At 47.4% G+C, this 24506-nt stretch overlaps 1 protein-coding gene across 1 annotated transcript in view; it reads left to right on the forward strand.

The window, feature by feature from the left end:
- The window catches only part of DNAAF9 (dynein axonemal assembly factor 9), an 83332-nt gene extending 61462 nt beyond the window's left edge, over positions 1 to 21870 (forward strand). The window contains exons 27-37 of the mRNA XM_068149436.1: positions 948 to 1106; positions 2490 to 2615; positions 4544 to 4581; positions 8258 to 8393; positions 8725 to 8811; positions 9910 to 10016; positions 10721 to 10795; positions 11744 to 11946; positions 14204 to 14269; positions 15081 to 15174; positions 16544 to 21870. Of these exons, the coding sequence (XP_068005537.1) occupies positions 948 to 1106; positions 2490 to 2615; positions 4544 to 4581; positions 8258 to 8393; positions 8725 to 8811; positions 9910 to 10016; positions 10721 to 10795; positions 11744 to 11946; positions 14204 to 14269; positions 15081 to 15174; positions 16544 to 16656 (1204 nt within the window). The 3' untranslated portion in view covers positions 16657 to 21870. The remainder of the gene's footprint in view (positions 1 to 947; positions 1107 to 2489; positions 2616 to 4543; positions 4582 to 8257; positions 8394 to 8724; positions 8812 to 9909; positions 10017 to 10720; positions 10796 to 11743; positions 11947 to 14203; positions 14270 to 15080; positions 15175 to 16543) is intronic.
- Positions 21871 to 24506: the final 2636 nt, after the last annotated feature.

Here is a 24506-nt window from a genome sequence, read left to right on the forward strand (position 1 = left end):
TGAACTGGATGACCTTTAGAGGTCCTTCCCACCCCAAACTGTTCCATGATCCTATGGCGACTCCACCACTGCCCTTGGCAGACTATTGCAGTGTTTGATAAAGGAGTGAAGAGCTTCCAATTTGTGACTTGTGGTAATGAGTCTAAAATGCATTTATCTTGGAGAGAAGACTTCACTACAGTCCTTGCTACAGCATTGTTTGGAGTCTGACCTGCTTTCTGTTCTACAGTAGCAGCAGATCTATTCAGGACATCTATTGTGTGGCAATAAGATAAAGCTCCTGTAGGAATTTGCCATTCAGGCTGTTGATCCAGCTTCTGGAAAATGAACAAAGGAAGTTCTTAGCCTTTTAAGTCTTACAGGCAAGCACTCTGCAGTTCATCTTAGTATGCAGAGGATGTTCTGGACTTTCTGTGTGTGTTGCTTTGAACTCAATACCACGACATTAGCAGCATTATCAGGGTTCTGGTGTGGATGCAGAGCAGGTTCATGGCTCTGGTTGTTAGTGTAAACATGTGAGGTGACTTTTCAGTGTTCTGTCAGGACTCATTTCACATTTTCCTGCTACTGCCATTGCTACTTAGAATTTTTGCAGTGAAATATTTTCATGCCCAGACTCTTTTGGAGGGGATTCATCCAACTTGTGTTTCCTGCACGACTACCAAAGAGCAGAGTCCCATACGTGAGGCGGCGCTTGGAAGGAGCTGTTGAATGTTGTTTTATCAACAAACCTCCTTCCAGACAACCTCTTGGCAGCAATGCACAGAACATGCTTGTGCTGAAAATGTTGGGAAAGCCAAGTCAGCCCCTCTTTGCCATGGGGTGTGAGCACCCTGGGATCTTAGGGCTTGTCAGATGTGTTACTGGGCTCTCGGTTCAGGAGGGGAAGAAAACAGAATTGGGATGTCAGAGAAGATTGACTTCTTCCCTTGTTTTCTGTCCTGTAGGTGGCTGGTTTACAGACAAACCATGGACAGCCCTGAATGTTTCAGTGCAACTCACTTCCAGCGCTACCTCTCCAGTGTCTTGGAGGCTCGGCAAAGCCACAGCCTGCGTCTGTCTGCATACACTAAGAAGAAAAAGCGTCTCTTGGTGGTCTTGCAAGGGTAAATGTTTGAAACCACTTCCAGTGCTGCAGGGATTTTCTGTTCCCTTCCTGTTTCCAGGGCATTTTTCATCTTTCTCCTCAAATTTCTGTGCTGAACTGAATGGTTTTAGCTGTGCACTAAACTCAGCTTCTCTGCAACCCATTCATTTTATGGCTTAGAATAGAATTAACCAGGTTGGAAGAGAGCTTTGAGATCATCGAGCCCAACCTATCACCCAACACCATCTAATCAACTAACCCATGGCACCAAGCACCCCATCAAGTCTCTTCCTAAACACCTCCAGTGATGGTAACTCCACCACCTCCCTGGGCAGCACATTCCAATGGTCAGTTACTCTTTCTATGAAGAACTTCTTCCTAAGATCCAGCCTAAACCTCCCCTGGCACAGCTTGAGACTGTGTCCTCTTGTTCTGGTGCTGGTTGCCTGGGAGAAGAGACCAGCCCCCACCTGGCTACAACCTCCCTTCAGGTAGTTGTAGAGAGCAATCAGGTCACCCCTGAGCCTCCTCTACTCCAGGCTAAGCAACCCCAGCTCCCTCAGCCTCTCCTCACAGGGCTGTGTTCCAAACCCCTCCCCAGCCTTGTTGCCCTTCTCTGGACACTTTCCAGCAAGTCAACATCTTTCCTAAACTGAGGAGCCCAGAACTGGACACAGGACTCAAGGTGTGGCCTAACCAGTGCTGAGTCCAGGGGCAGAATGACCTCCCTGCTCCCCTGCTTGTTGCTCCACTGGCACTCTGATGTCCAATCAAATGGAAGGACAAACTGCTTCATCTTCCCTGCTTAGGAGATGGATTCTAAAGTTTTGGTTTCTGAAAAGAAGCTTTCTGACCCTTTTGCAGCAGCATCTCAGATTGTTGCTAAGTTACATTTCCTTTCCTGGTGCAGCTGTGTGTGGTTTCATTTGGGGTTTGTGTTTATAGGAACCTCAGGCTCACATAAACTGCTGTCATGCAGAAGCTGTTGGGTGATGAATGTGGACATGTTAATTGTAGAAGCTCACTGGAATTGGAATGCTGAGGATTGAGAAGTGTTACTTTTTAATGGCTTTTTTTTTTCCCCCTCTTCACTTGAATCATACTTAGAGCTTAATATACTTCCAGCAGGCACAAGAGGCTTGGATTTCATGAGGCTTTTTGTGCTTCCTGAAGGCTGGGATTTTGGGGTTGTCTTGCTTTTCCTTTTAGTTGCCCATTTATTTCTAATGTTAGTTGCAGTCAGCTGAATTTGTCTGGATTTGCCAAGTTTTGAACTGCTTCATGCCTATTTCAGGAGGCTTTTTGGCAGTCTTCCCCTCTTGCAAGCAATTGATTTCTTACTCTGTGCTGGAATGTGTAGTTTTCTTTCTCCTAAATCATATTTCTCTTTGCTTCCTTACAGGTACACTGATGTGATTGATGTTGTACAGGCTCTGCAAACTCATCCTGACCCAGATGTGAAGTCTTCTTTCATCATTGGAGCAGTTAATACTTGTGTAGAGCCACTGAGCTGCTATATGGAGCACAGGTATACTCTGAACAAATGTTCAGTAGTTTGGACAGAGATGTGTAAGTTTGAGATCACTTTTTCAGTAATTAGAGATCTGTGATATGATAGCCTGTGGTATGGGGACAGGCTGAGAGAACTGGGGCTGTTCAGTTGGAGAAGAGAAGGCTCCAGGGAGACCTTAGAGCAGCCTTCCAGTACCTGAAGGGGGCTACAGGAGAGCTGAGGAGGGACTTTTGACAAGGGCTGGGAGTGACAGGATGAGGGACAATGGCTTTGAGCTGGAAGAAGGGAATTTAGATTTGATACTAGGATGAAATTCTTTACAGTGAGGGTGGTGAGATACTGCAACAGGTTGCCCAGAGAGCTTGTGGATGCCTCCTCCCTGGAGGTGCTCAGGGCCAGGCTGGATGAGACCTTGAGCAACCTGGGCTAGTGACCTTATCACTCTCTACAACTACCTGAAGGGAGGTTGTAGACAGGCGGATGATGGTCTCTTCTCCCAGGCACCCAGTACCAGAACAAGAGGACACAGTCTCAGGCTGCACCAGGGGAGGTTCAGGTTGGATGTTAGGAAGAAGTTCTATACAGAAAGAGTGATTGCCCATTGGAATGGGCTGCCTGGGGAGGTGGTGGAGTCGCCGTCATTGGAGGTGTTCAGGAGGAGACTTGATGGGGTGCTTGGTGCCATGGGTTAGCTGTTTGGGTGGGTTGGATTGGTTGATGGGTTGGACATGATGATCTTGAAGGTCTCTTCCAACCTGGTTTGGTTTATTCTAATAAAGGTTTATTCTAATAAAGTGGGAGGTGTCCCTGCCCACGGCAGGGGGTTGGGATTGGATGAGCTTTCAGGTCTCTTCCAACCTGAAGCACTCTATGAATGTGTGATGGTTGATGCCATTGAGCTGTCTTCAATCCCATCAAAGCATTAGGTAACCCATCCTGGGTGAACTTGGGAGTGCTGTGTGGTCAGAGTCATGACGCTTGGTCTCTGCTAGGTCTGAAATGATTCATAGTGTTGATCAATGCTTAGCTTGGGGAACAATAACCAGAGGTTGCCTTGAGTGTACTGCTGCAGTAGAGGCACTGTGGTGAAGGACTTGGTAAAATCTGGACAGCCAGCTGCTTTTGGAACCATTTTCCTACAACCTTTGTGTGAGCAGAACTGAAAGTGGAGACACCTCTGTTTGGCTTCTTGATTGTGTCACTGCTTGGGAATAAGAAAGGAAGGCTTTCCAGATTGAAAACATGGAGTTTCTGGGAAGCAGTCCCACATTCAGTTGAAGAGAGCTACAAAGCACGGAAGCAAAAGCTTTGCACGCGTTCAAATCTGCTATCCTGGGTTACTGCAGAGGCAGGGTGGGGAGGAAACAGCAGCACAGCCAAGCTGCTGACATTTGAAAGTAGTGGTGTGTGGTGGTGGTTCACACTGCAGGCCTGTGCCCCACACACCAGCCAACGTGGAGCTGCTTTGATGGGCATGGCTCTAAAACCAGGCTGCTTAAAGCCTTGCAGCTGACCTGATGAAAACAAGTTAAAGCAGCTGCAGTTTTCAGTGCAGAAAGCTTTGTGGACAGGCACTCTTCTCATGAAGGGTCCCCACCACCTTTGGAAGGCACAGTTCTGTGGGGCAGGCTTCAAACTGCTGTTGTTTAACTAGATATGAAAGTAATACTGCAGCCTTTCTGACTTCTTAGAATACAGAATAGATTGTGTGTGGGGGAATTAGCTCTCAAATCTGTTCAAGAATTCAAACCATCTACACAATGAACTCTGGGGGAAGAACTCTTAAAGGCACAATCTGCAGGCACGTTCCTCTTGCATCAACTGAAGAAAGGAAGCATGGAAGTGGGTTTGGGTGCAGAGATTTTGTCTGTGAGTGTCCAAATGAATGCAAATGCTTTGCTTAATAATCTCCATTCCTGATATCCAAACTTCTGCTTTTCCAGGCTGCTGTTCCCCAAGTTCTTGGACCAGTGTTCACAAGGTAGGTGTCGCTTCTGCCTCTGGGCTGAGCCATATGGCCAGACAAGTGCTCTGTAAATGTAGGTGGTCAGAGGATGATAGTAAACCCTTCAAGCTAAGAGCCAGCTCTGCTCAGCAGACAGTCTCTGCCCACATTGTTGAACACCATGGGTGCCTGGAGAAGATGTGAGAATATGGAGGATGGTTTCCTAAGACCATGAGTTAAACAGCTTGCCTTCAGCTGTTGTAACTTGTGCTGTGTTGTTAATCTAGGAGCAAAACAGGCAAAATGCCTCTTTTGGGCAAGCACAAGGAAATGGAGCTCTCCTTAATTCTGCTTTAGAAAGGACAAATGAGCTGCCCATGTTGTTTCTCACATCCTCCTCTTAATGCAGTGTGGAGGATCATTGCAGGGTTCATTTGACATTGCAGCAGACAAAGAAGTTCCCTTGCAGAACTGTTTCTTACCTGTTTATTACCTGACCCTGAGTCCCTCCTTGTCAGGCTTGGAGCTTAGAGCAGCTGTTGGTGTAAGTGGGGTGCCATCCTTCCTGACATGCCATCATATTGGCTCTAACTTCCAAGAGCAGGAGGAAATCTGGCTGTAGCACCTCTGCAGTTGTTTGTAACAGTGGCACAGCCAATGGCCAATATGAAGAGCAATGGATGTGGTGTGTGTTTATGTGAGGACAGACCTCTGCAGTCAGCTAACAGGAGGCTGTGAACAAGGGGGGAAGTATCTCTGTTCTTCTATAGAAAGCAGCAGTTTATTCTTACTGGAAGCAAAATGGTACTGCTCTAAACTGGGGAAACAAAGACAAGTGTGGGTATAGGCAAGGAGGAGTTAAGTAGACTTTGGAAGGTTACCTTCACTACAAAAGTATCCTACAAATGTGGGGTTAGCCTCTTCCTGCTGCTTGCCAGGTCACTTCTGTTGTGTGGCTTTCTCTGCAGTGATTGGCATCTCCTGTCCTGTGTATAATGAGGAAATGTTTGCTGTGAGGGTGCTGGAGTCCTGGAGCAGGCTGCCCAGAGAGGACTTGGAGTCTCTTTCTCTCAAGAGATTCCAACCCCACCTGGGCACTGTGATCCTGGGCAAGCTGCTGTGGGTGATGCCGCTGTAGCTGGGGGGTGGACTGAATGATCCCCAGAGGTCTTTTCCAACCCTTACAATGCTGGGATTCTGTGTTCTGAAGTTGCTGTGCTGATGAAGACATCACCATTGTTAAATGTGCCCATTGTACGTGTGGGAGCGAGGAGGATCCATTATTTCTGTGGAGCATATGGATTTTTAATCGATCCCTCCTGTGCCTCTCCTGCTTCTATTGAACATGCTACTCCCCAGGCTACAAAGATTGTCAGTTTTTTCTTTAGATGAATGCATAAAGAAGGAATTAAACACAACTGGGTGGTCTTCGAAATGCAGTAGAAGCAGAGATGGCAGTGCCAATTCAAAGAGAGGAGCTCAGAACTCTTCCTTACTGAAGCTTTGCAGGCACCTTTCACTTCTCAGGAAGCTATTTTTCTTCGGGGATTACACTACCTGTTGGTCAGTTCAGCATCACAGACTTTTCACAGAACCACAGAGAACTGTTTGGGTTGGAAAAGATCTGTGAGATCATGGAGTCCAACCTTCAGCCTGACACCACCGTGGCCACTGAACCATGTCCCAGAGAGCCATGTCCCCACGCTTCTCGAACAGCTCCAGGGACAGTGGCTCCACCACCTCGCTGGGCAGCTTGTTCCAGTCCCTGCTAATCCAAGGCCAGTTTTTGTGGGGTACAGGATTTCTGCATAGGTGTGGGCAGAGCTGAAGCTTGCAGGTTCCCTAGGCTCTGAGCAGGTTCCTGTTACTCCCAAGGTTGCGTGGGAGTTTACAAGCAAGGCTGACAGCGAGTGCCCGAAAGCTGTTCCCCTGAGACAAGCACAAATGAAGTGGAGATTGACAGAGGAACAGGCTGGGTGATGAGCATGAGGCAGAGTGCAGGGGCTTCTTATTTGCTGGCTATTTTTATTCCTTGAATCTTTCCCTTGGCTTTAAGCTTTGCTGGCTTAGTCCTTGACGATTACCTGTTCTCTGCCCGGCGCAGTGCTCGAACTGTGATGTAGCTTTCTGTTCTACAGCCCTTTGTGTTGTTCTCTGCCAGCCTCCCAGCAAGTACAACCATGTTTGTAATTAAACTTGACTTGGAAATTAAGATCAAGTTGGGGATATTAAGCAAAATCCCCACTGTACATAACACACTTCACAAGGTGCTGCTTGTTGATTAGCTTATTCATACCTCTCATCTGAGCTGCGTGCTCTGCATAGCAATTTCAAGCTCACGTGTGATCTGATCTTCTCAGCACGCTTGCTGTTCTTCCCCCCTCCCCTCTCCCCTATCTCTCTCAAGAGCAGTGGTGTGCTGAAGAAAACTTGAGATGTTGTGGAACTGCAGTAGAAGCTTCTTGGAAGATTAAAAACTATAGACACCTTAATGACAGAAGTTAGCTTGGGCTGTTATGGAAGTCCCAGCTGGCCCCTGATGCAAGAACAGTAACTGGGAGTGTGTGGTTTAATGGGAGTAGCCCAGAAATACTTGGCATAGAAATTCCTGTGTAAAGAAGGCTCCACAAGGCTTGGTGGACTCCAATGACTGATGAGGAGTAGCTGTAGGCAGCAGACTGTGATGTGAGCTTTGTTACCTGTTCTGCTTTAAACAGCGATGAGCTGAGGGCAGGAGAAATGCATCTGCTTGAGTTGTTGATGGATATTCAAGAGTTATTCTTCTGTCTTACACTCAGCTTGTAGGTACAGGAAAGTGGCTGAACTTGAGCAAAGAAAGAGCATTCTTCCTGTCCAGACAATGCTGACCTCCTAGGGAGTCCCAAAGGCCTGGCACGGCAATTTCATTGAGGAACTGGGCTGAAATTCTTTCTGATGTGACACCTTCTTGATGGAATTGGCCAGCAGAGACCCTGTAACACTGGAATGAGTCAGATAAATGTGAAATGTCATCTCACATTTGCTGTTTAATGAGATCCCTTCCAGTGCCCACAGCGTGATGGCTGCGATCACTGGTGTGCTCTTCCTGCTGGCCCTCAGAGGCATCTGCAGTAGCAGCAGTTGGTTCTCATCTGACAGGAAACTTGACTTACACCAAGACACACCAGACACCCTAAGGCTGTGCTGCCCTACAGTGAGAGCTGGACAGGCTGGAGAGATGAGTGGAGAGGGAACTAATGAGGTTAAATGACTTCGAGAGTAGGGTCCTGCACCCAGGGAGGAGCAAACCCCTGCACCAGTGCAGGTGAGGGCTGATCTGCTGAAAAGCAGCTCTGCAGAGAAGGACCTGCGAGTGCTGGTGGACAGCAAGTTCACCACGAGCCAGCAAGAGCTAAAGGACGAGGCCAGATTCTTGTCAGTGGTGTCCAGTGACAGGACAAAGGGCAGTGGGTGCAAACTGGAACCCAGGACGTTCCATGTGAACATAGGGAGAAACTTCTTTAGTGTGAGGGTAGGGTGCTGGGGGCCTGGAGCAGGCTGCCCAGAGAGGTTGTGGAGTCTCCTGTGAAGGCTTTCAAAACCCACCTGTCTGTGTTTCTGTTCAGCCTGCCCTAGGTGATGCTACTTTGGTGGGGATGATCTCTCAACTGGATGATCTCTGGAGGTCCCTTCCAAGCTCTAACATGCTGTGATTCTGTGATTCCTGCCACAGGCCTGGTGAGCAACGTGGTGTTCACAAGCCATGCCACCGAGCAGAGACATCCACTGCTGGTGCAACTGCAGAGCCTCATCCGAGCGGCAAACCCTTCTGTCTCCTTCGTCTTGGCAGAGAATGGAGTTGTCACCAGGTAGCACCCAGCACTGCCCAGCCTTTGCAGGACACCTGCACTTAAACTTTCATCCTTTTGTTTTACTCTGCTAACTTCCACAACAAAGATGCAGGCTTTCCATGGCTTCTCCTGCAGAAGGCATCTTCCCTTTGCGTTTCTGGTCGTGGAAATGTAGGGATTAGGAAATGTCTGGTATTGTTGGAGTGGGATTTATGGAGCTGTTACTGTCACATTAAGGGAAAAGCACTGTTACTCTGCCACGTTCTGTTGTGTGTAAATAGCAGACAGACAGTGGGCCCTTTGATTGCACTTGTAAAACTAAAGATCTTCCTCTTGATCTCCTTCACAGGAATGAGGATATCGAATTAATCCTCTCGGAAAGCAGCTTTTCCAGCCCTCAGATGATGAGAGCTCGCTATTTACTGTACCCTGGCTGGCAAGTATCTGGGCTATTTCATCTAATTAACGTGGAGATTAAAAAGTCCTGCTAACTTAATTTATATTTTCTTCACTACTGCTCATTGGGAGCAGGCAGCAGCTTTGTAAATCATGTCTGGGAGGCAGCCGATGAGTGCTGTTAGCAGAGCAGGATTGGTGTCCTTTCACAGGGAGGAGGATCCTTTCTGGGCACCATTTAAATCATGCCAGGATTACTGCTGCTTTACAGAAGAATAGAAAAGAAACCCTCTGGGAATAAGCTGGGAAGGATTGGGCTGAGGGAGGTCAATAATGACTGGAGTAATATTCTGACAGCTCTTCAGCCTTACTGGAATGAACTTGCTATGTCAGCCTAGCTGTTAGCAGAACAATTACTCATGGAACCCTCCAACCTTATTGACAGCCTTGGCAGAGGCAGAGGGCACAGCAATGCATGGTACCATGTTTTGCAGTTCACACTGAGTGCTCATAGAATGGTTTGGGTTGGAAGGGACCTCCAAGAGGTCATCTGCACGATTCAGGGTTCTTTATACACCTTGTTGTTGTTATCTGTGCTGCACCTATTTGGCAGAGAATGCAAAGCTGTTGGAACTCCTGGCTGCCTGTTCTCCTCTCAGGTTTATTGTGCTGGAAGCACCACTGATATACCATAGCCTGCCAGTCCTGTATGGATGTATAGCTTTTTATTCTTAATTCTTGCTCTATATTGAATGCAAGTAAGGCTCCTAAAGTCACCTGGCACAGAGCTTGGGATGTCAGAGCTGCTTGTGGATTGCAGGACACAAGGGAGAGAGAGGAAGCAGGAAACAAAAGTATTTCAAACCTTTGGGCAACTGCTAATCTGTTTGATGAGAGTATGTGAGAAAAAGAAATGGCAGCAGGAGGAGACTCAAAAGGAGTGCTGAGTGCTCTGGAGAACCTAACAGTGTTAGTCTCACAAGTTCATGGGTGCTGTAGTGTTGTTCTTCCTGTGAGCAAGACTTCAGTGCGGTGACACAACAGATGTTCCTTCTAAGCAGTTTGTTAGATGCACAGCACGAGCAGTTGTGGCTTCTGTGAGCTGAAGGGCTGTGTGTGTGTGTGTTTTTGTCTTAAGGTATGAAGGCAAATACGGAGCTGGCTCTGTCTTCCCTCCCATGGTTCAGATCTGTGTCTGGTTTAGCCGTCCGCTGGAGAAAACGCGCTTCGTCACCAAGTGTAAAGGTACAAGTGGCCTTTGGCTGACTCGATGGAAATCCAGGCTTGAAATGCTGAGGAGCAGGGGGGGAAGGCAGGCACTGACATAGCACAGTTATTTAATTACTGCTGGAGTAAACTTCTAATTGAAAAACCCAGCTTTCCCTTCTTTAAAGTACATTCAATTATCTTCTCCAGTGCCTGACCCATGGTTTTGTCCAGATGGAAATCTAATTTTTGGTCGGTTTCTAGAAACTGAAACACTTAGCTTCATATGTTTGCTTTTAATTTGATGTTTAATTTTATTTAGCAGTGTTGAAATGCAGTTTCTAAGTGACCATGAGCTTCTATTTACTTCTTTTTTTTTATGCCAAGTAAACCTTTGTCGTTACTAGAAAATAAGCTCAGCTCTGCACCAAGCTGCTAGAGTAGATCTGTAATCATGCCTTTCCTTCTTTCCCTAGCAAAACAGTGCTAAGGAGCACCATTACACTTTCCACACACACTGTAAGCCTTCCTTATGCCAAACACATGTTATTTCCCACCTACCTCATAGCAGAGAAATGAGAACATCTAGAAATGTTCCGTAGTGGGGCTCCCGGGCACACTGCAGCGGTTTCCCCTAAGCACTAGGATGTGGATTAGAGACCTGTAGTGTAGGTTGGAGCAGAAGCTATGCCAAAGAGAAGAAAACTAAGTGAGAGAACCTGTTTGTCTTCTGTTTCACACAGCAATTAAGTCATTGCTCAAGCCCAGTCCTTTTTCTGGAAATATCTATCACATCATGGGCAAAGTGAAGTTTTCAGGTAAGGGCACATTGCTACTTCTAAATCACAGAGTCCTTTTGGTTGGAAGAGACTTTTGGTTGGAGTGCTGCCTCCAGTTCTGGAGCCCCTATGACAAGAGGGATCTGGAGGTGCTGGAAGGTGTCCAGAGAAGGGCCACGAGGATGAGCAGAGGGCTGGAGCACCTCTCCTGTGAGGACAGACTGAAGGAGTTGGGGCTGTTCAGTCTGCAGAAGAGAAGGCTCCCAGGTGACCTAATAAGAAGGCTGGGGAGGGACTGCTCAGGATCTCAGGTAGTGAATAGGACTAGGGGGAATGGAATGAAGCTGGAGGTGGGGAGATTCAGGCTGGAGGTGAGGAGGAAGTTCTTCCCCATGAGAGTGGTGAAACCCTGGAATGGGTTGTCCAGGGAGGTGGTTGGGGCCCCGTCCTTGCAGGTGTTTAAGCCCAGGCTGGCTGAGGCTCTGGCCAGCCTGATCTAGTGTGGGGTGTCCGTGCCCATGGCAGGGGGGTTGGAACTAGATGATCCTTGTGGTCCCTTCCAACCCTGACTGACACTATCATACTATGATCATCCAGGGCAACTGTTAGCCTGACACTGCCAAATCCCCCACTAAACCATGTCCCTCAGCTCAGCATCTCCACGACTTTTCAGTCTCTCTAGAGCTGGGGACTCCACCACTGCCCTGGGTAGCCTGTGCCAGGCCTTGACAACCCTCGTGGGGAAGAAAATTTTCCTAATGCCCAACTTAAACCTCCCCAGCACTCTTGTCCTATCACCTGTGTTTTGGGAGAAGAGACCAACCCCCCTTGCTCCAACCTCCTTCAGTACTTACGTGTTTGTCTTGTGACGGCCCTGCATATGTGAAAACTTTTTAACTTCCTTTATTCTGTCTCCACCTGTGTGTGGATGCTAAATTAGTTCAGCAGTTATCCAGACATTTCTTTCTTCTGTCTCCTCCTTGATAGATTCTGATAAAGTGATTGAAGTCTGTCACAACACATCATCTAATTCCCTAAGCCTTGTGCCTGTTCAGGAGGGGCCAACTCCCCCTGATTCAAGAAGTGATAACAGAGATTGCAGCGGCCAGCAGGAGTTTTTCCTTGTGTTCATTGGCTGCTCTCTTAAGGAAGAGGATATCAAAGATTGGCTCAGAGAAACTGCAAAACAGGTTTGTGGGCATGTTTCCTTCTGCTTGGTGGGACCCACTTGGCTCTTCTTAACAACAAAAGGAGGAACTGGAGTGTCTCAATGAAACATTTCTGTCAGTGTTTGATCTCCTCTTGCTTCTGCCCAGGTATTAGCATTTCAGGCTGTCAGTGCATTTCAGGCAGGGGCTAGGAGTGTGCAAATGTGCATGGTAATTTGGGTATTGTTTTAATACCTGCTGCAGCTTATTCATGGGCTGACTTGCTCTTGAGTGCTTGAGTGAATGGACCATGTCCAGAATAAACACAAGATTATTTAGCTGGGACATGATTGCCAAAAGCTGAAGTGTGGTGTGAAATAAATCTTCTTGAAGTACCTGAACGTCAGAAAGCTGCAGACATGTTTTGCTTGGCTAAATTAAACCTCCCTGGAAGCAATCCACTGGAATGGGGCAGATAGTTATGTCACTTTGTCTTGCTTCATTTGTCAAGTGTGTGGCCAGGAAAGCCTTGCTGTGTTTCTACATGGCTAGTGTACCTGTGCCTTAACTGCTGTTGAAGGGGCCCGGCGTGGCGCACGCTAGGAGAAGGCTTGAGCCACGTGGTGCAGTTGCAGTGTCTTGCTAGCTTGTTAACTTGCTACCACCTGACCAGGACTGCAGGGCAGGATGGTTCCCTGCTGCAAATCATCTGACTTGCAGCTATTGCTTTTGCCAACCTGCACATCAAGCTCCTAGGAAGTGAGTCTTGAGGCTTGATTCAGAAATACGCCTGGATGGAAACTGTTCAAGCATACAGGCTGTTTATTTTAGCACTCTACTTGGAACCTGAGCCTATAGTTCCAGCTGTGCCCTTTTGTGATGCCCATATTAGAATCACAGAATTGTTTTGGTTGGAAAGACTTTTAAGATCATCAAGTCCAACCATTAACCCAGCACTGCCAGGTCACCACTAGACCGTGGCCCTCAGCATCACATCTACACAGCTTTGAAACCCCTCCAGGAATGGGGACTCCACCACTGCGCTTGGGCAGCCTGGGCCAGGGCTTGATAATCCTTTCAGGGAAGAAATTGTTCCTCATGTCCAACCTAAACCATGACTGGTACAACTTAGGGCCAGTTCCTCTTGTCCTCTCACTTGTTCCTTGTGAGAAGAAGCTGATCTCCACCTGGCTTCAAACTTCTCTCAGGTGGTAGTGGAGAGCAAGATAATATTACCTCATCTTCCTTTTCTCCAAGGTGGACAACTGCAGTTCCTTCAGCCACTCCTCATAAGCCTTTTGCTCTAGTCCTCACATTCTGGAACACTTGTTAGTTAGAAATCCACCTGGTTACTTCCTTATAGCTTTGGATTTGCATAGTAGCTCTAAGAAGTTGTGTAGGAAGGGAAAAACCTTCCTTGCAGACTGTTGTTGGAGCTGTTCCTAAGGATCCTCAGGTTCTCAGCTCTGTTCTAGCAGGTGGTGTTCCTGCAGGGAAGTATTCATTTTCTGTGATGGTCTCTCGTGCTCTGTAGATGTCACATAGGTGATGTATGGAGACAAAAGCTTTGCCACGTAAGAAAGCACTCTGTGCAACACCATTTGAGTGTCAGGGACACTTAGAACTGAAATGCTACCAAGTTTGAAGTGTTTCCTCTTTGAGCAGCTCAAGACTGAAGTGTTTGTACAGTTCTAGTAGCAGTGGCTCGTTCAGGGTGTCAGATACTTCTGAGAGTTCCTGCATGGTGCATGAAAGAAATTAATTACCATGGATTTTTCAGGCTCAAAACCTGTTCCTGTGCCAGGCTTGGGGGTCGGTTGGGTTGGGTTGGGTTTGCTTGCTTGTTTGTTTTGGATGTTTTTGCATTAATTTATTGAAATTGAATGTTTTGAAATACTCTTAGACTGTCATTTCTGCTGGGGCTTCTATGTCAGATCACTTCATTTCTGCTTCTGTTTCCAGAGCATAGTTTGTGAGGGCCCTACTGTAACTGAATGATGAGAGAGGTTTGAATCCATGCTTGTAAAAGGAGCACTTCCATGCTGGGCATGAACATGCTAATGTGATCATAGATTTCACTGCTGTTATCCATGTTTTCAGGAAACAGTGGCTCTGTTTGGTGGTTTGAGTTCATGTTTGGGGGAGGGATGGTGGTGTTGGGGTTGGTTTGTGTCTTTGTTGGTTGTTAGCAGGGTTTTTTGGTTTGTGCTTTTTGTTGATTGTTTGCTTTAAATAACTAAACCATAGTATCACTTTATCACTCAGTAGATCTATAACTGGGGTCTAATTCTTCATGCAGAAACCTCAGAGGAAAGCCCTGAAGACCAGAGGAATGCTAACCCTTCAGGAAATAAAAACCATTCATGTAAGTAGGAGCAATTCATAACAAGCCCTCCCTTCTCCTGCTTTCCTTAACTCTCCATTTACCTGCCATACCAAGTGTGCTGAGCACTAGGGGATTATGGCACTTAACCATCTTTTGATATACTTAAAGCACAGCTGAGGCTTTCCAGGAAGGATTTTGGGGGTCTAAACCTTGGTGTGATCTCACAGCTAGCTGTGAGGAGCCACTGGACAAGCATAATGCCTTTGGTTACTCTAAATGCTCCTTCCTCATCGTTTCACCCTGTGCTCTGCAGGCTGTTAGTTGCAAATTAAAAGCCCAAATGCCTGATGCTGCCCAAACCAACTCCCTTTGGGTTGTAAGGGCTGTCACTGGGTTGCTAAGAGTCTGGCATGGCTATCATCACTGTTGTTCTACCTAACTCCCCTAGGCCACATGGATGGCATTTCTTATGCGTCTTCTCAGAGCGCTCCTGTGTAGCCAGGAGCCTTACCTCCCTTGCTGGGTGTTCATTTCCAGAAGCAAAATTGTCTTTCATCTGTTTTTTCCCAAAATGCTTTCACTGCTTTTTCATGCTAAGGATGGTGAGACGCTGAGCCAGGTTACCTAGAGGAGTGGTAGGTGCCCAATCCCTGGAGCCATACTAGGTCAGGTTGTTGCTGCGAACAACCTGCTCTAGCTGCAGGTGTCCCTGCTGACTGCAGGGGGCTTGGACTGGGTGACCTTTAAAGGTCCCTTCTAAGCCAAGCCATTCTGTTAGGGCTGTGTCTGAGCACTTTTGGGCTGTTGATGGTGACTGTGTGGTTTGTTGGTGTGTTTCTCTTGCACGCAGGTGAAACGCCACTTGGATCCCCTTCCAGCTGGGTATTTCTACAACGGGACCCAGTTTGTGAACTTTTTTGGTGACAAAATGGATTACCACCCATGTATCCTTTCAGATGGGGAGGGGTTCAGCCAAGGTAGGCCACAGGCCCTGCAAATCACCTCAGCAGATGGTCCAGTGAAGGGCCGAGCGTGGTTTGCAGGTGGCAGTATGAAGTGAAAAGCTTAGATCCTTGAACCTGGGCATGGCTGCTTGCCATTGAAAGCTGACTGTTAAGGCACTGTTTCAGAGATATGATCTAAAGAGAACAGAATCAACAAAACAAACCCAAAACCTCTACATGAGGAGAATAATTTATGACCCACAGCTTGTCCAAGAAATCTGTCTCAAGCCAAACAGTGCTGCAATATTGCATGATGCCTGGTCAGGGCTGATAGAAGTTGCAAATGAATGTGATTCTGTGTGCCTGCACACACTGGAGTGAAAACAGTCAGGCTTGCTTTAGCTCTTACCACAATGTCCTCCTTTTTTTCTGCCACATATTTTGCAGCAAAGCTGATGCTGAATGGTTACTCCCATGGTGTGAGAAAAGCCTTACTGGGCCTGCAGTAATCTGAGCTTTAGAGCACATGAACTGCAGCTGAAGTAGGGACCTCTGGGGTTGTTTCCAGCAATTGGCTGTCTCCAGAAGCAAAGTACACTCAAAGTGCTCTGTCCATGCAGGTACCCTTAGATGATGTCCCAGTCTAAGGGGAGCATTCAGGACTGGAAGGCTACTGAGGAAAGCAGCTCACAGTGGCTCTCCAGTGGGGCTCCCTTTACACCCCAGCCCAGTGTGCACTGTGGGCATTTTGTTTACTGGGTCAAGTCCACAAGAAAAGTAGGGTAAGGGCCTGGACCCTGAGGTGCTCTCTGATGGCCATGGGGTGCTGAGCTGATCTTTAGCAGGTCTCTGGCAAGCCCTGGCCCCTGGTGTCTGTTAGGGCTTTGTGTCTCTGCCAGCTGTTTGTCAGGCTTCTCTGTCAGAGTGGTTGCACCTTCTACAGCTGTGCTGGCTGAAAAGAGCTGAGCAGCAAACTTGGCCTTCAGTAATTCATAGACATTTATTCCCCCTCCAGCCTGGTGTTTGCCAGTAAAAGATTCAGGCTCTGCTTAACCACTTCTGGATGACTTCACCTTGGGGTGGACTAAATTTAGCCTTGACCAAAGCAGCTGTAGACATCTGCAAACCTGCTGTAGTTTTGCTCTTACATTCTGCTTGTGGACTGGGAAATGTTCACTGTGCAACTCCTTTGTTCCCCAGTACTACAGAGCAGTTGTGGTTAGGTTTGACTGCAGCTGTCCTGGAAGGCCACAGATGGAATTTCTGCTTTCCATACGTGTCCCTCAACTGTTTCACCCTTCCCACCTGCTTGCTCTTTTCTAATGAATGCCATTTGCACAAACATTGATCCTTAGCTTGCTGAATTCAGTAATGGACCAATTCATGAACGATTACTTGGAGGAGGCCAACAGGGAGATAGAGAAGTACAACAGAGAGCTAGAAGAGCAGGAGTATCATGATCTCTTTGAGCAGAAGACATAAGCACATGCATTCTCTGTATTTCTGAACCACCTGTTGTCAGTAACCAAAAATGCTGTTGTCCTTGCTGGTTAACTAGAGAACTAAGTGAACTGTCAGTTTTCAGCACTCCTTCTCAAACTAAGAGATCATTCCTGTAAGGTTGGCATTTTAACATGGTAACTGCTTAGCTGTTTGTTCTGTCAGGTTTGCTTCCACTTCACCTTAATTCCAGACTGTAAAAAGCATCACCTGGAATCTCTGGCTAGTAGTGGAAACTTATTTAAAAGAAGAAGAAGAAGAAAAGAAGCAAAATTGTACTTCTTAGTAGGTCAGAATGTAATATGGAATTGGTCTGTCGTGCAGATATCAAACACTTTCGTCTCTGGGTGTCCCTTGAAAGTTATTGCACAGCAGCTCTGATGAGCAGTGGGGTCCTTAGTTCAGAGTGTGTGGGATTAGGGGGTGTTCCCAAAGCGAGAAATGGGGGAGCACTTCAACAGCTCAGAATCTGAGTACCCAAATCCCACAGCTGTGAGAATGTTCCCAAAGCGAGAGATGGGGGAACCATGACATAACTCAGAAGAGTGCAGAGCCCCACTGCTGTGAGGGTATTCCCAAAGGGAGAAATAGGGGGGGAAATAGCATTCAGAAGAGTACCTGATCCTGCAGCTTGTGAGGGTGTTCCCAAAGCGAGAGATGGGGGAACAATAAAACAACTCACAAGAGTACCTGATCCTACCACTGTGAGAGTGTTCCCAAAGCAAGGAATTGGGGAGCAGTTAGCTCAGAAGAGTACTTGATCCTACTGCTGTGAGAGTGTTCCCAAGGCGAGCAATGGGGGAACCATAAAGGAACTCTGAGGACTTTATGCCACTGCTCTTGGAATGTTCCCAAAGCGAGAAATGGGGGAACAATTCAAAACCAAGGAAGGCTACCTAATCCCACAGCTGTTGGGGTGTTCCCAAAGCGAGAAATGGGGGAACAGTGAGCTCAGAAGAGTACCTGATCCCACTGCTGTGAGAGTGTTCCCAAAGCGAGAAATGGGGGAACAGTGAGCTCAGAAGAGTACCTGATCCCACTGCTGTGGGAGTGTTCCCAAAGCGAGAAATGGGGGAACAGTGAGCTCAGAAGAGTACCTGATCCCACTGCTGTGAGAGTGTTCCCAAAGCGAGAAATGGGGGAACAGTGAGCTCAGAAGAGTACCTGATCCCACTGCTGTGGGAGTGTTCCCAAAGCGAGAAATGGGGGAACAGTGAGCTCAGAAGAGTACCTGGTCCCACTGCTGTGGGAGTGTTCCCAAAGTGAGAAATGGGGGGACGCTTCAGGGGCTCGGAGCAGCACCTAATCCCACAGCTGTTAGAGTGCTCCCGAAGCGAGGAACTGGGGGGCACTGAAATAACTCAGAAGAGTACCTAACCCCACAGCTGTTAGGATGTTCCCACAGCCAAGCAGCAGGGGAATAATTAATGACTCAGAGTATGGAATCCCACTGCTGGCAGGGTGTTCCCGAAGCGAGAGATGGGGGAACACCTGGGCAGCTGCATTGTCCCAGGGGACAGCACTTCTCACAGCCTTTGCACAGTTTGAGTCTGCCGTTCCAATTCTGACTTTCCTAAAGAAAAGGTGTTTAGAGCATTTCAGGGTGAGGTGAGGTAAGTGGAGATGTCTCACTCTCATCCCAGTGTTGTTACTGGTGCCCTAGAAAGTCTATGGCACAAGGGGCAGTAATCTGCAGTTTAGTGTTGCTTAGAAGATCCTCTCTGGAGGATTCTTACTTCAGTAGTAAGAGCTAAGTAAAGCAAGAGAAGAGGGAAATTCTTTAGCTAAAGAATTCCTTTTCATGAAAATTGCTTCTTTCCAAAGGTAAAAAAAACAAACAAGCAACCATTATCAAAAGAGAGGCTGGAAGCAGGAGAGAACTTGTTTGGCAGGCGGCCAGAAGAACTTGCTCACCATAACGCTTCACTCAGCTGCTGCACCGGGTTTGAAGTACTTGCAGCTTTCATAGTTCCTACAAACCCGTGTAGCTACTAAATGACCCCGGACTGTGACTTCTGGCAACTTGTCTTTTAACTTAATTTAGTGCAATTTTAAAGTGAGACTTCATAGCCCACTGACTGAAGGATTAGAAATTAGCCTAGGCATTATTTAAAGGTAATTATTGAAGCTAATGTGAATGAGTGGATTATTGGGGCGTGCCGTGGGGAGGCAGGATTTTAGTCAAGTGAAAACAGTCCAGGAGGAATTGGGTTTTTTTTCACTTCCATACTCCTTTGCCTTAGGAACAGCTCAGTCTAAAGACTAAAGTACAGCTGCACCTTTGCTTTCTTGGTCAGTTGTGTGCAATGCAGTAAGAAATGGAATGAATCGTTTCTTACAGCACACTGAAAATCCTTACGCCGAGCCCACGCAGCCTCTTTGCCATGGCAGGAGAAGGAGCTTTGCCTCCTGCCCTCTAACCTGAGGCTGGAGACTGTTTTGTCTGTTGCTTCTGAGATAACATTTTTTTTTACCTTTGGAATGTGAAATGGCTGAAATGTCAAGAAGCCTGTCAAAAAGTGAAACACCTTTTAGCTAAATTCTCAGTACACGTTGCTACTAGCTGGCTGGGTGCCTGCGCTGGGGTAGTGCCAGGGCTCAGGGGCGCAGATCCAGGTGCTGCAGGGTGGGATGTAGGTGTTGATAAGGTTTTGTTCTTAGCTTCCCTACTAGATTTTAAAATCTGTCTGAATCTAAGAGATATCTTTTTGTTGTTCTTGCACACCACGAGACTTTATAACCTACTTGTATCCTGTGGAAGCTCAGTAAAAGCCAGCGGTTAGTTCGTGTCTCTAGGCTTTTGGGGGTAAGCAGGTATAGAGCATCACCATAAGCTCGTGAGTTTATCTATGCATGGCTATACTTTAGTCTTAATCTTGTAGTGCCTGGTAGAGTAAACGTAGCTAGCAGTGGATTTGAGGGGCTGGCAGGTGTTTACAAACTGAGTACAGTTGGCAGCATGAAACTATTGGTCAGACCAGGATGAGTAGAGTACAAGATCCTGGTCATAACACGGCAATAAAAAAGGGGCATTAGAAAAGAAAAAACAAAGCAAAACCAAACCAATCTTGACAAATTCTAGTGCTTTGCCAATGGACTTAGTGTAAACCCAGCGTGCTCCTCATCCAGTACAAGTTATCTAATCTGCAAAGCCATATTTCTAGAGTAGTGGCAGGAGGATGTGAGGGAGCAGGGAGCAGCAGCGGTCGGGACAGCGGCGCCTCCGCCTGCCAGTCGTTATGAGGGTAGGTTGAAGTGCGCTGGGACCGACCGACAGATGAAGATGCTGCAGCTTGCCTGCCTCTGCTGAACTCTTTTGAAGAGCTCCCAGTTTGTGCAGCAGTGCTGGTGGGGCTAAGTCTCCTGTGGCCGGTTGTAATGCCAGGGGAGATGCCCCCACGGAGGAGAAAGGAAATTAATATCTCCAGCCGTGGAGCTGCTGCCCAAATCGAGCTTCAAAACGGAAGCAGGAGAGCTCAGAACAAAGGCCTAGTGTGCTTCTGTACTGTACTGCATGCTGTGTGTTCTGAAGCCCTTTCACCATACTGGTACTGTTTCAATTCCTATATTTTTTGGTATTGAATTCAATTGATTACCTCAATTGCTACGGGGTTGGGTGGTTTGTTTTGAACTGTGACTTTAAAACGAGGAGAGAAAACAAAACAAAACAAACCACAAAACAAAACCCAACCCAAACATTCTGAAATAGTGAAAGCTGTGACAGTGGTATCCTTTGAACATAGTAGTGCCTTGCAGATGACAGCCATTTATTCACCAGGCATCAAATAAATGGCTGTCAGGGGTTGCATTGCTTGCACCCTCTTGCTATTTTTGGTTGTTTCTTAGTGGGATTAAAAACGAACGGTTTTGGTGAAAGGACTCAAAATTAACCTAGTGAAGAGTATTAGCACAAACGGTTCCACTCCTGAAAAGAAAACTCTTTGAGGACTGAAATGGGTCAAATGCCTGCTGGCTGCTGAGCAGTTGCTGATTCTTTTGGAGTTACTCCTAACACAATTTTAGGGAGCAGAGCCTAGCTATTGTAAATCTGCTCAGAGATGTTTGTACTGTATCAAACCCGCAGGGGAATTCGGTTTCCTCGCTCTCGAGGATTGAGATGCTTCTAAAGATCTAGTTTTGGAACGCTGGGGGTTTTTTAGCTACTGTAAAACTTAAAGGGGGGGGGATGAAAAAAAAAAAGGCACCACTTCTGAACCATAAATGTTTGGATACAGGGTGGGGGGGAAACAAAGGAACAAAAAACCATGCCATTCCAGTGTTGCTCTGCGCGTGCAAATTGGTGGCAGTCGCTTTGTGTCCAGGCGTTTTGGTGTCCTGCAGAAGTGCTGCGAGTCCTCAAGGGGTTTCCAGGCTTTGCTGACCTCCATGTTAGCAGCTTTGTGGTGGTGGCTTTTGTTTGGTTGGTTGGTTTGGTTTTTTTTTTATTAAACTTCCTGACCCTGGGGTGAGTGTGATCAGAAGTTACTGAAGTTATAGGGAGACGAACAAAAATGTGATAAGCTTAGGAGGGGAACCTTTGCGACTCGAACCACGGTTGGGTTTTACTCCCGGCGGACGGCAGGGAGGCTTTGGAGTTGCAGGGCAGAGTTCCCCTAATAAGTTCCTTTTTTTTTTACACTTCTTGTTGTTTGTTGTTATGTTTTTTTATTTTAATTGAAACTGTATTGAATTTGCACAGATTTAAGCTCTGGAATACTTTGGTATTCTTAAAAGGGAAAAAAACAACCCAACCCAAGCCCAATTGTGACTAGTAGAGTGAGTTGTAAACTGTGAGTGGGTAGAAGCGCATCGCTGGGCTCCTTTCAGGTTGCCTGAAGGTGTAGCTCAGGCAGCTGGGGAGCAGTCACCCGGCAGGCAGATGCTGATGTGACACTTCTCACTTTACAACGTGCCAAAATTCACTCTTGTGTTTTGTACTAGTTCTCAATGCTTTAAGATTTGCAACTTGAAGAAGTTGTCGTTACAAAGACACTACTGTAACTTCAGTTCGGCTGAGTTGTGTGCTTGAAGCTTTTTGCCTGTCCTATTTATTATTACACGACTTGACTCGGTCAATATCAAAGTTACCTGGCCCTTTATTTTTGTATTGTTTTACATGTTTATACCTGCAGTTTGTGTGACTTTTACACCTGTAACTCAGATGTGATGGAAAGAACCAATAAACAATATCCATCAGCTCTCTGTCTTGGACTTCTTTGACAAGCTCACTGTTTCCTAACCTGGAACTTGCAAGCTTCGAGCAGTTGTCTTTTGAAATTGGTTTTACAGTTGGCAGAAAGTTGACTTGTTTGTATGTGACAGCTGGACTTGATGATCTGGCACCAGTACGGGTTAGAGGTTGACCTGCTGGAAAGCAGCTCCATGGAGGAGAGTTCACACCTCTATCGACAGAGCAGCTGTGTCCAGTTCTGGGCTGCTGTGAAAATGAGGGTTTGTTACCTCGTAAGTGACACTCACTGCAGATTCAAAACAGCTTGGAGGGGGAAGATATGGCCTGAAAAGTTACTGCCACAGCTCAGGGAGCAAGGCACTCAGTGCAGAGGCTTGCATGTGGGTGGTCCCCTGTTTGCATGAGGTCCCTGAGCACCCACCATGGTTGAGGATGAGTAGAACAAGTTGTCTGGAGCTTCTTTGAGCAGCCCTTGGGGGTGTGCATGGAAATAGGGGCTCAAGGTTGATGGGTTGGACACGATCTTGAGGGTCTCTTCCAACCTGGTTTGGTTTGTTCTATTCTATTCTATTCTATTCTATTCTATTCTAAAGGTCTGGTGAACCCAACCTTAGCACCACCACTGTATGAGTGATTTGCCATTGGAATGTGCTGCCCAGGGAGGTGGTGGAGTCATGATCACTGGAGGTGTTTAGGAGGAACTTGGATGGGGTGCTTGGTGCCATGGTTTAGTTGATTAGATGGTGTTGGATGATAGGTTGGATTTGATGATCTCAAAGGTCTTTTCCAACCTGGTTAATTCTATCCTATTTTAACAGGAATGAGGGCACCCCTCAGGCTTCTCTGCTCCAAGCTAAAGAGCGGCAGCTCCCTCAGCCTGTCCTCACAGGGAGATGCTCCACTGCCTTCAGCAGCTTTGTGGCTCTGTTCTGGATGCTTTAAAGCAGTTCCCTGAAGTCCTTCTTGGACTGGACCCAGGTGGAGCCACACCTGAAGTTCTGAACCCAGTTCTGGACTCCCCAGTTTAAGGAGATACTGGAGAGAGCTCAAGGGAGGTTATGAAGATGCCAAGGGGCCTGGAGCATCTCTGTGAGGAATAAAGGCTGAGAGCCCTGGGGCTGTTGAGCCTGGAGAAGAGCAGCCCCAGAGGAGATCTTCCTAATGTTCACAAGTTTGTGAAGGGTGGGTGCCAAGAAGGGGCCAGGCTCTTTTCAGTGGTGTCCTGAGATGGAACAAGAGGCAGTGCAGGAAACAAACTGCAGGAAGTTCCATGTCAACGTAAGGAAAAACATCTTTGCTGTGAGGGTGCTGGAGCCCTGGAGCAGGCTGCCCAGAGAGGTTGTGGAGTTTCCTTTTTGGGGGGTGTTCAAAACCCACATGGATGTGTTCCTGTGTGACCTGCCCTGGGTGATGCTGGTCTGGCAGGGGAGTTGCAATCAATGAACTCCAGAGATCCCTTCCAACCTCCTGTGAGTCTATGATCTTGAAGGTCTTTTCCCAACCAAAACAATTCCATGACTCTATAAACTGTAGAGATACAAGGATTTAAGGAGCTGGGGTGTTTTTAAGCTGGTATTTAAACTTCAGACCTTCTTGCTTGGGCTTGTGGTTGGGTAACATTAGAAATGGGTTGCAGGCTGGAGGATATTCATCTGCTGCCTGCCTGCCTGCTGTCTGTCTTTCAACACCAGCACACAGGCATAAGCTGATGGTTGCAGATACACAAATGCAGGAGCTACATCCTACTCCTTGCATCCCTATGAATGAGGATGCAGCTTCTGCTGATCTCAAACCAGGCTGCCATGGAGAGGGCAATCCCACCTTACCCTCCTTTCTCTGCTTCAGTTGCTGAGCAGGAGCCTGTGCTGAGCCAGATCCATTTGCTGATTAAACAGGTCTGAACATGATCTCTCTCTGGCAGCTTCCGTGCTGCTCCTTCTGCTCCACTGCCTTTTAGGAACTGATTATGTAAAAGCAGCAGGTGGAGGGAGGTTCTCTTCCCCCTCTACTCTGCCCTGGGGAGGCCCACATCTGGAGTCCTGGGCTCCCCAGTTCAGAAGAGACAGGGAACTACTGGAGAGAGTCCAGTGGAGGCTACAGAGATGCTGAGGGGCCTGGAGCATCTCTGTGAGGAGCAAAGGCTGAGAGCCCTGGGGCTGTTGAGTCTGGAGAAGAGCATCCCCAGAGGGGATCTGATCAATGCTCAGCAAGAGCTAAAGGGCAGGGGGTAAGAGGATAGGACCAGGCTCTTGTCAGTGGTGCCCGGGGACAGGACAAGGAGCAACAGGCACAAAGTGAAACACAGGAGGTTCCATCTGATCAGGAGGAGAAACATCTTCAGGCAAAGGAAACACAGTTCTCACCCACCTGGCCTTTGGTATGTTGTCAAGGTGGGAAGCTGTTAATGTGGAGATGAAGGGGTTGGTGGAGGTGTCACAGGGTCTGTCAGGAATTGGCTTAAGGGCCACGGTTTCGTGGTGACCGGGCAGTGCTGGGTTAAGGGTTGGCCTGGCTCTTAGAGGTGGTTTCCAGCCAAGCCCATGGTGTGATCTCTTGCTGTCCATTAGCTCCTTGGGTTTGGTGAGCCTGGTGGTATCTGCAGAGGTTTCCAGCTGTGTTTAGCTTTCCCTGAGCTGCCCTG

This window comes from Melanerpes formicivorus, unplaced genomic scaffold (assembly GCF_026170545.1).
Source record: "Melanerpes formicivorus ecotype bairdi unplaced genomic scaffold, bMelFor1.0.p_v2 SCAF_18, whole genome shotgun sequence".
In the NCBI taxonomy this organism is placed as follows: domain Eukaryota; kingdom Metazoa; phylum Chordata; class Aves; order Piciformes; family Picidae; genus Melanerpes; species Melanerpes formicivorus.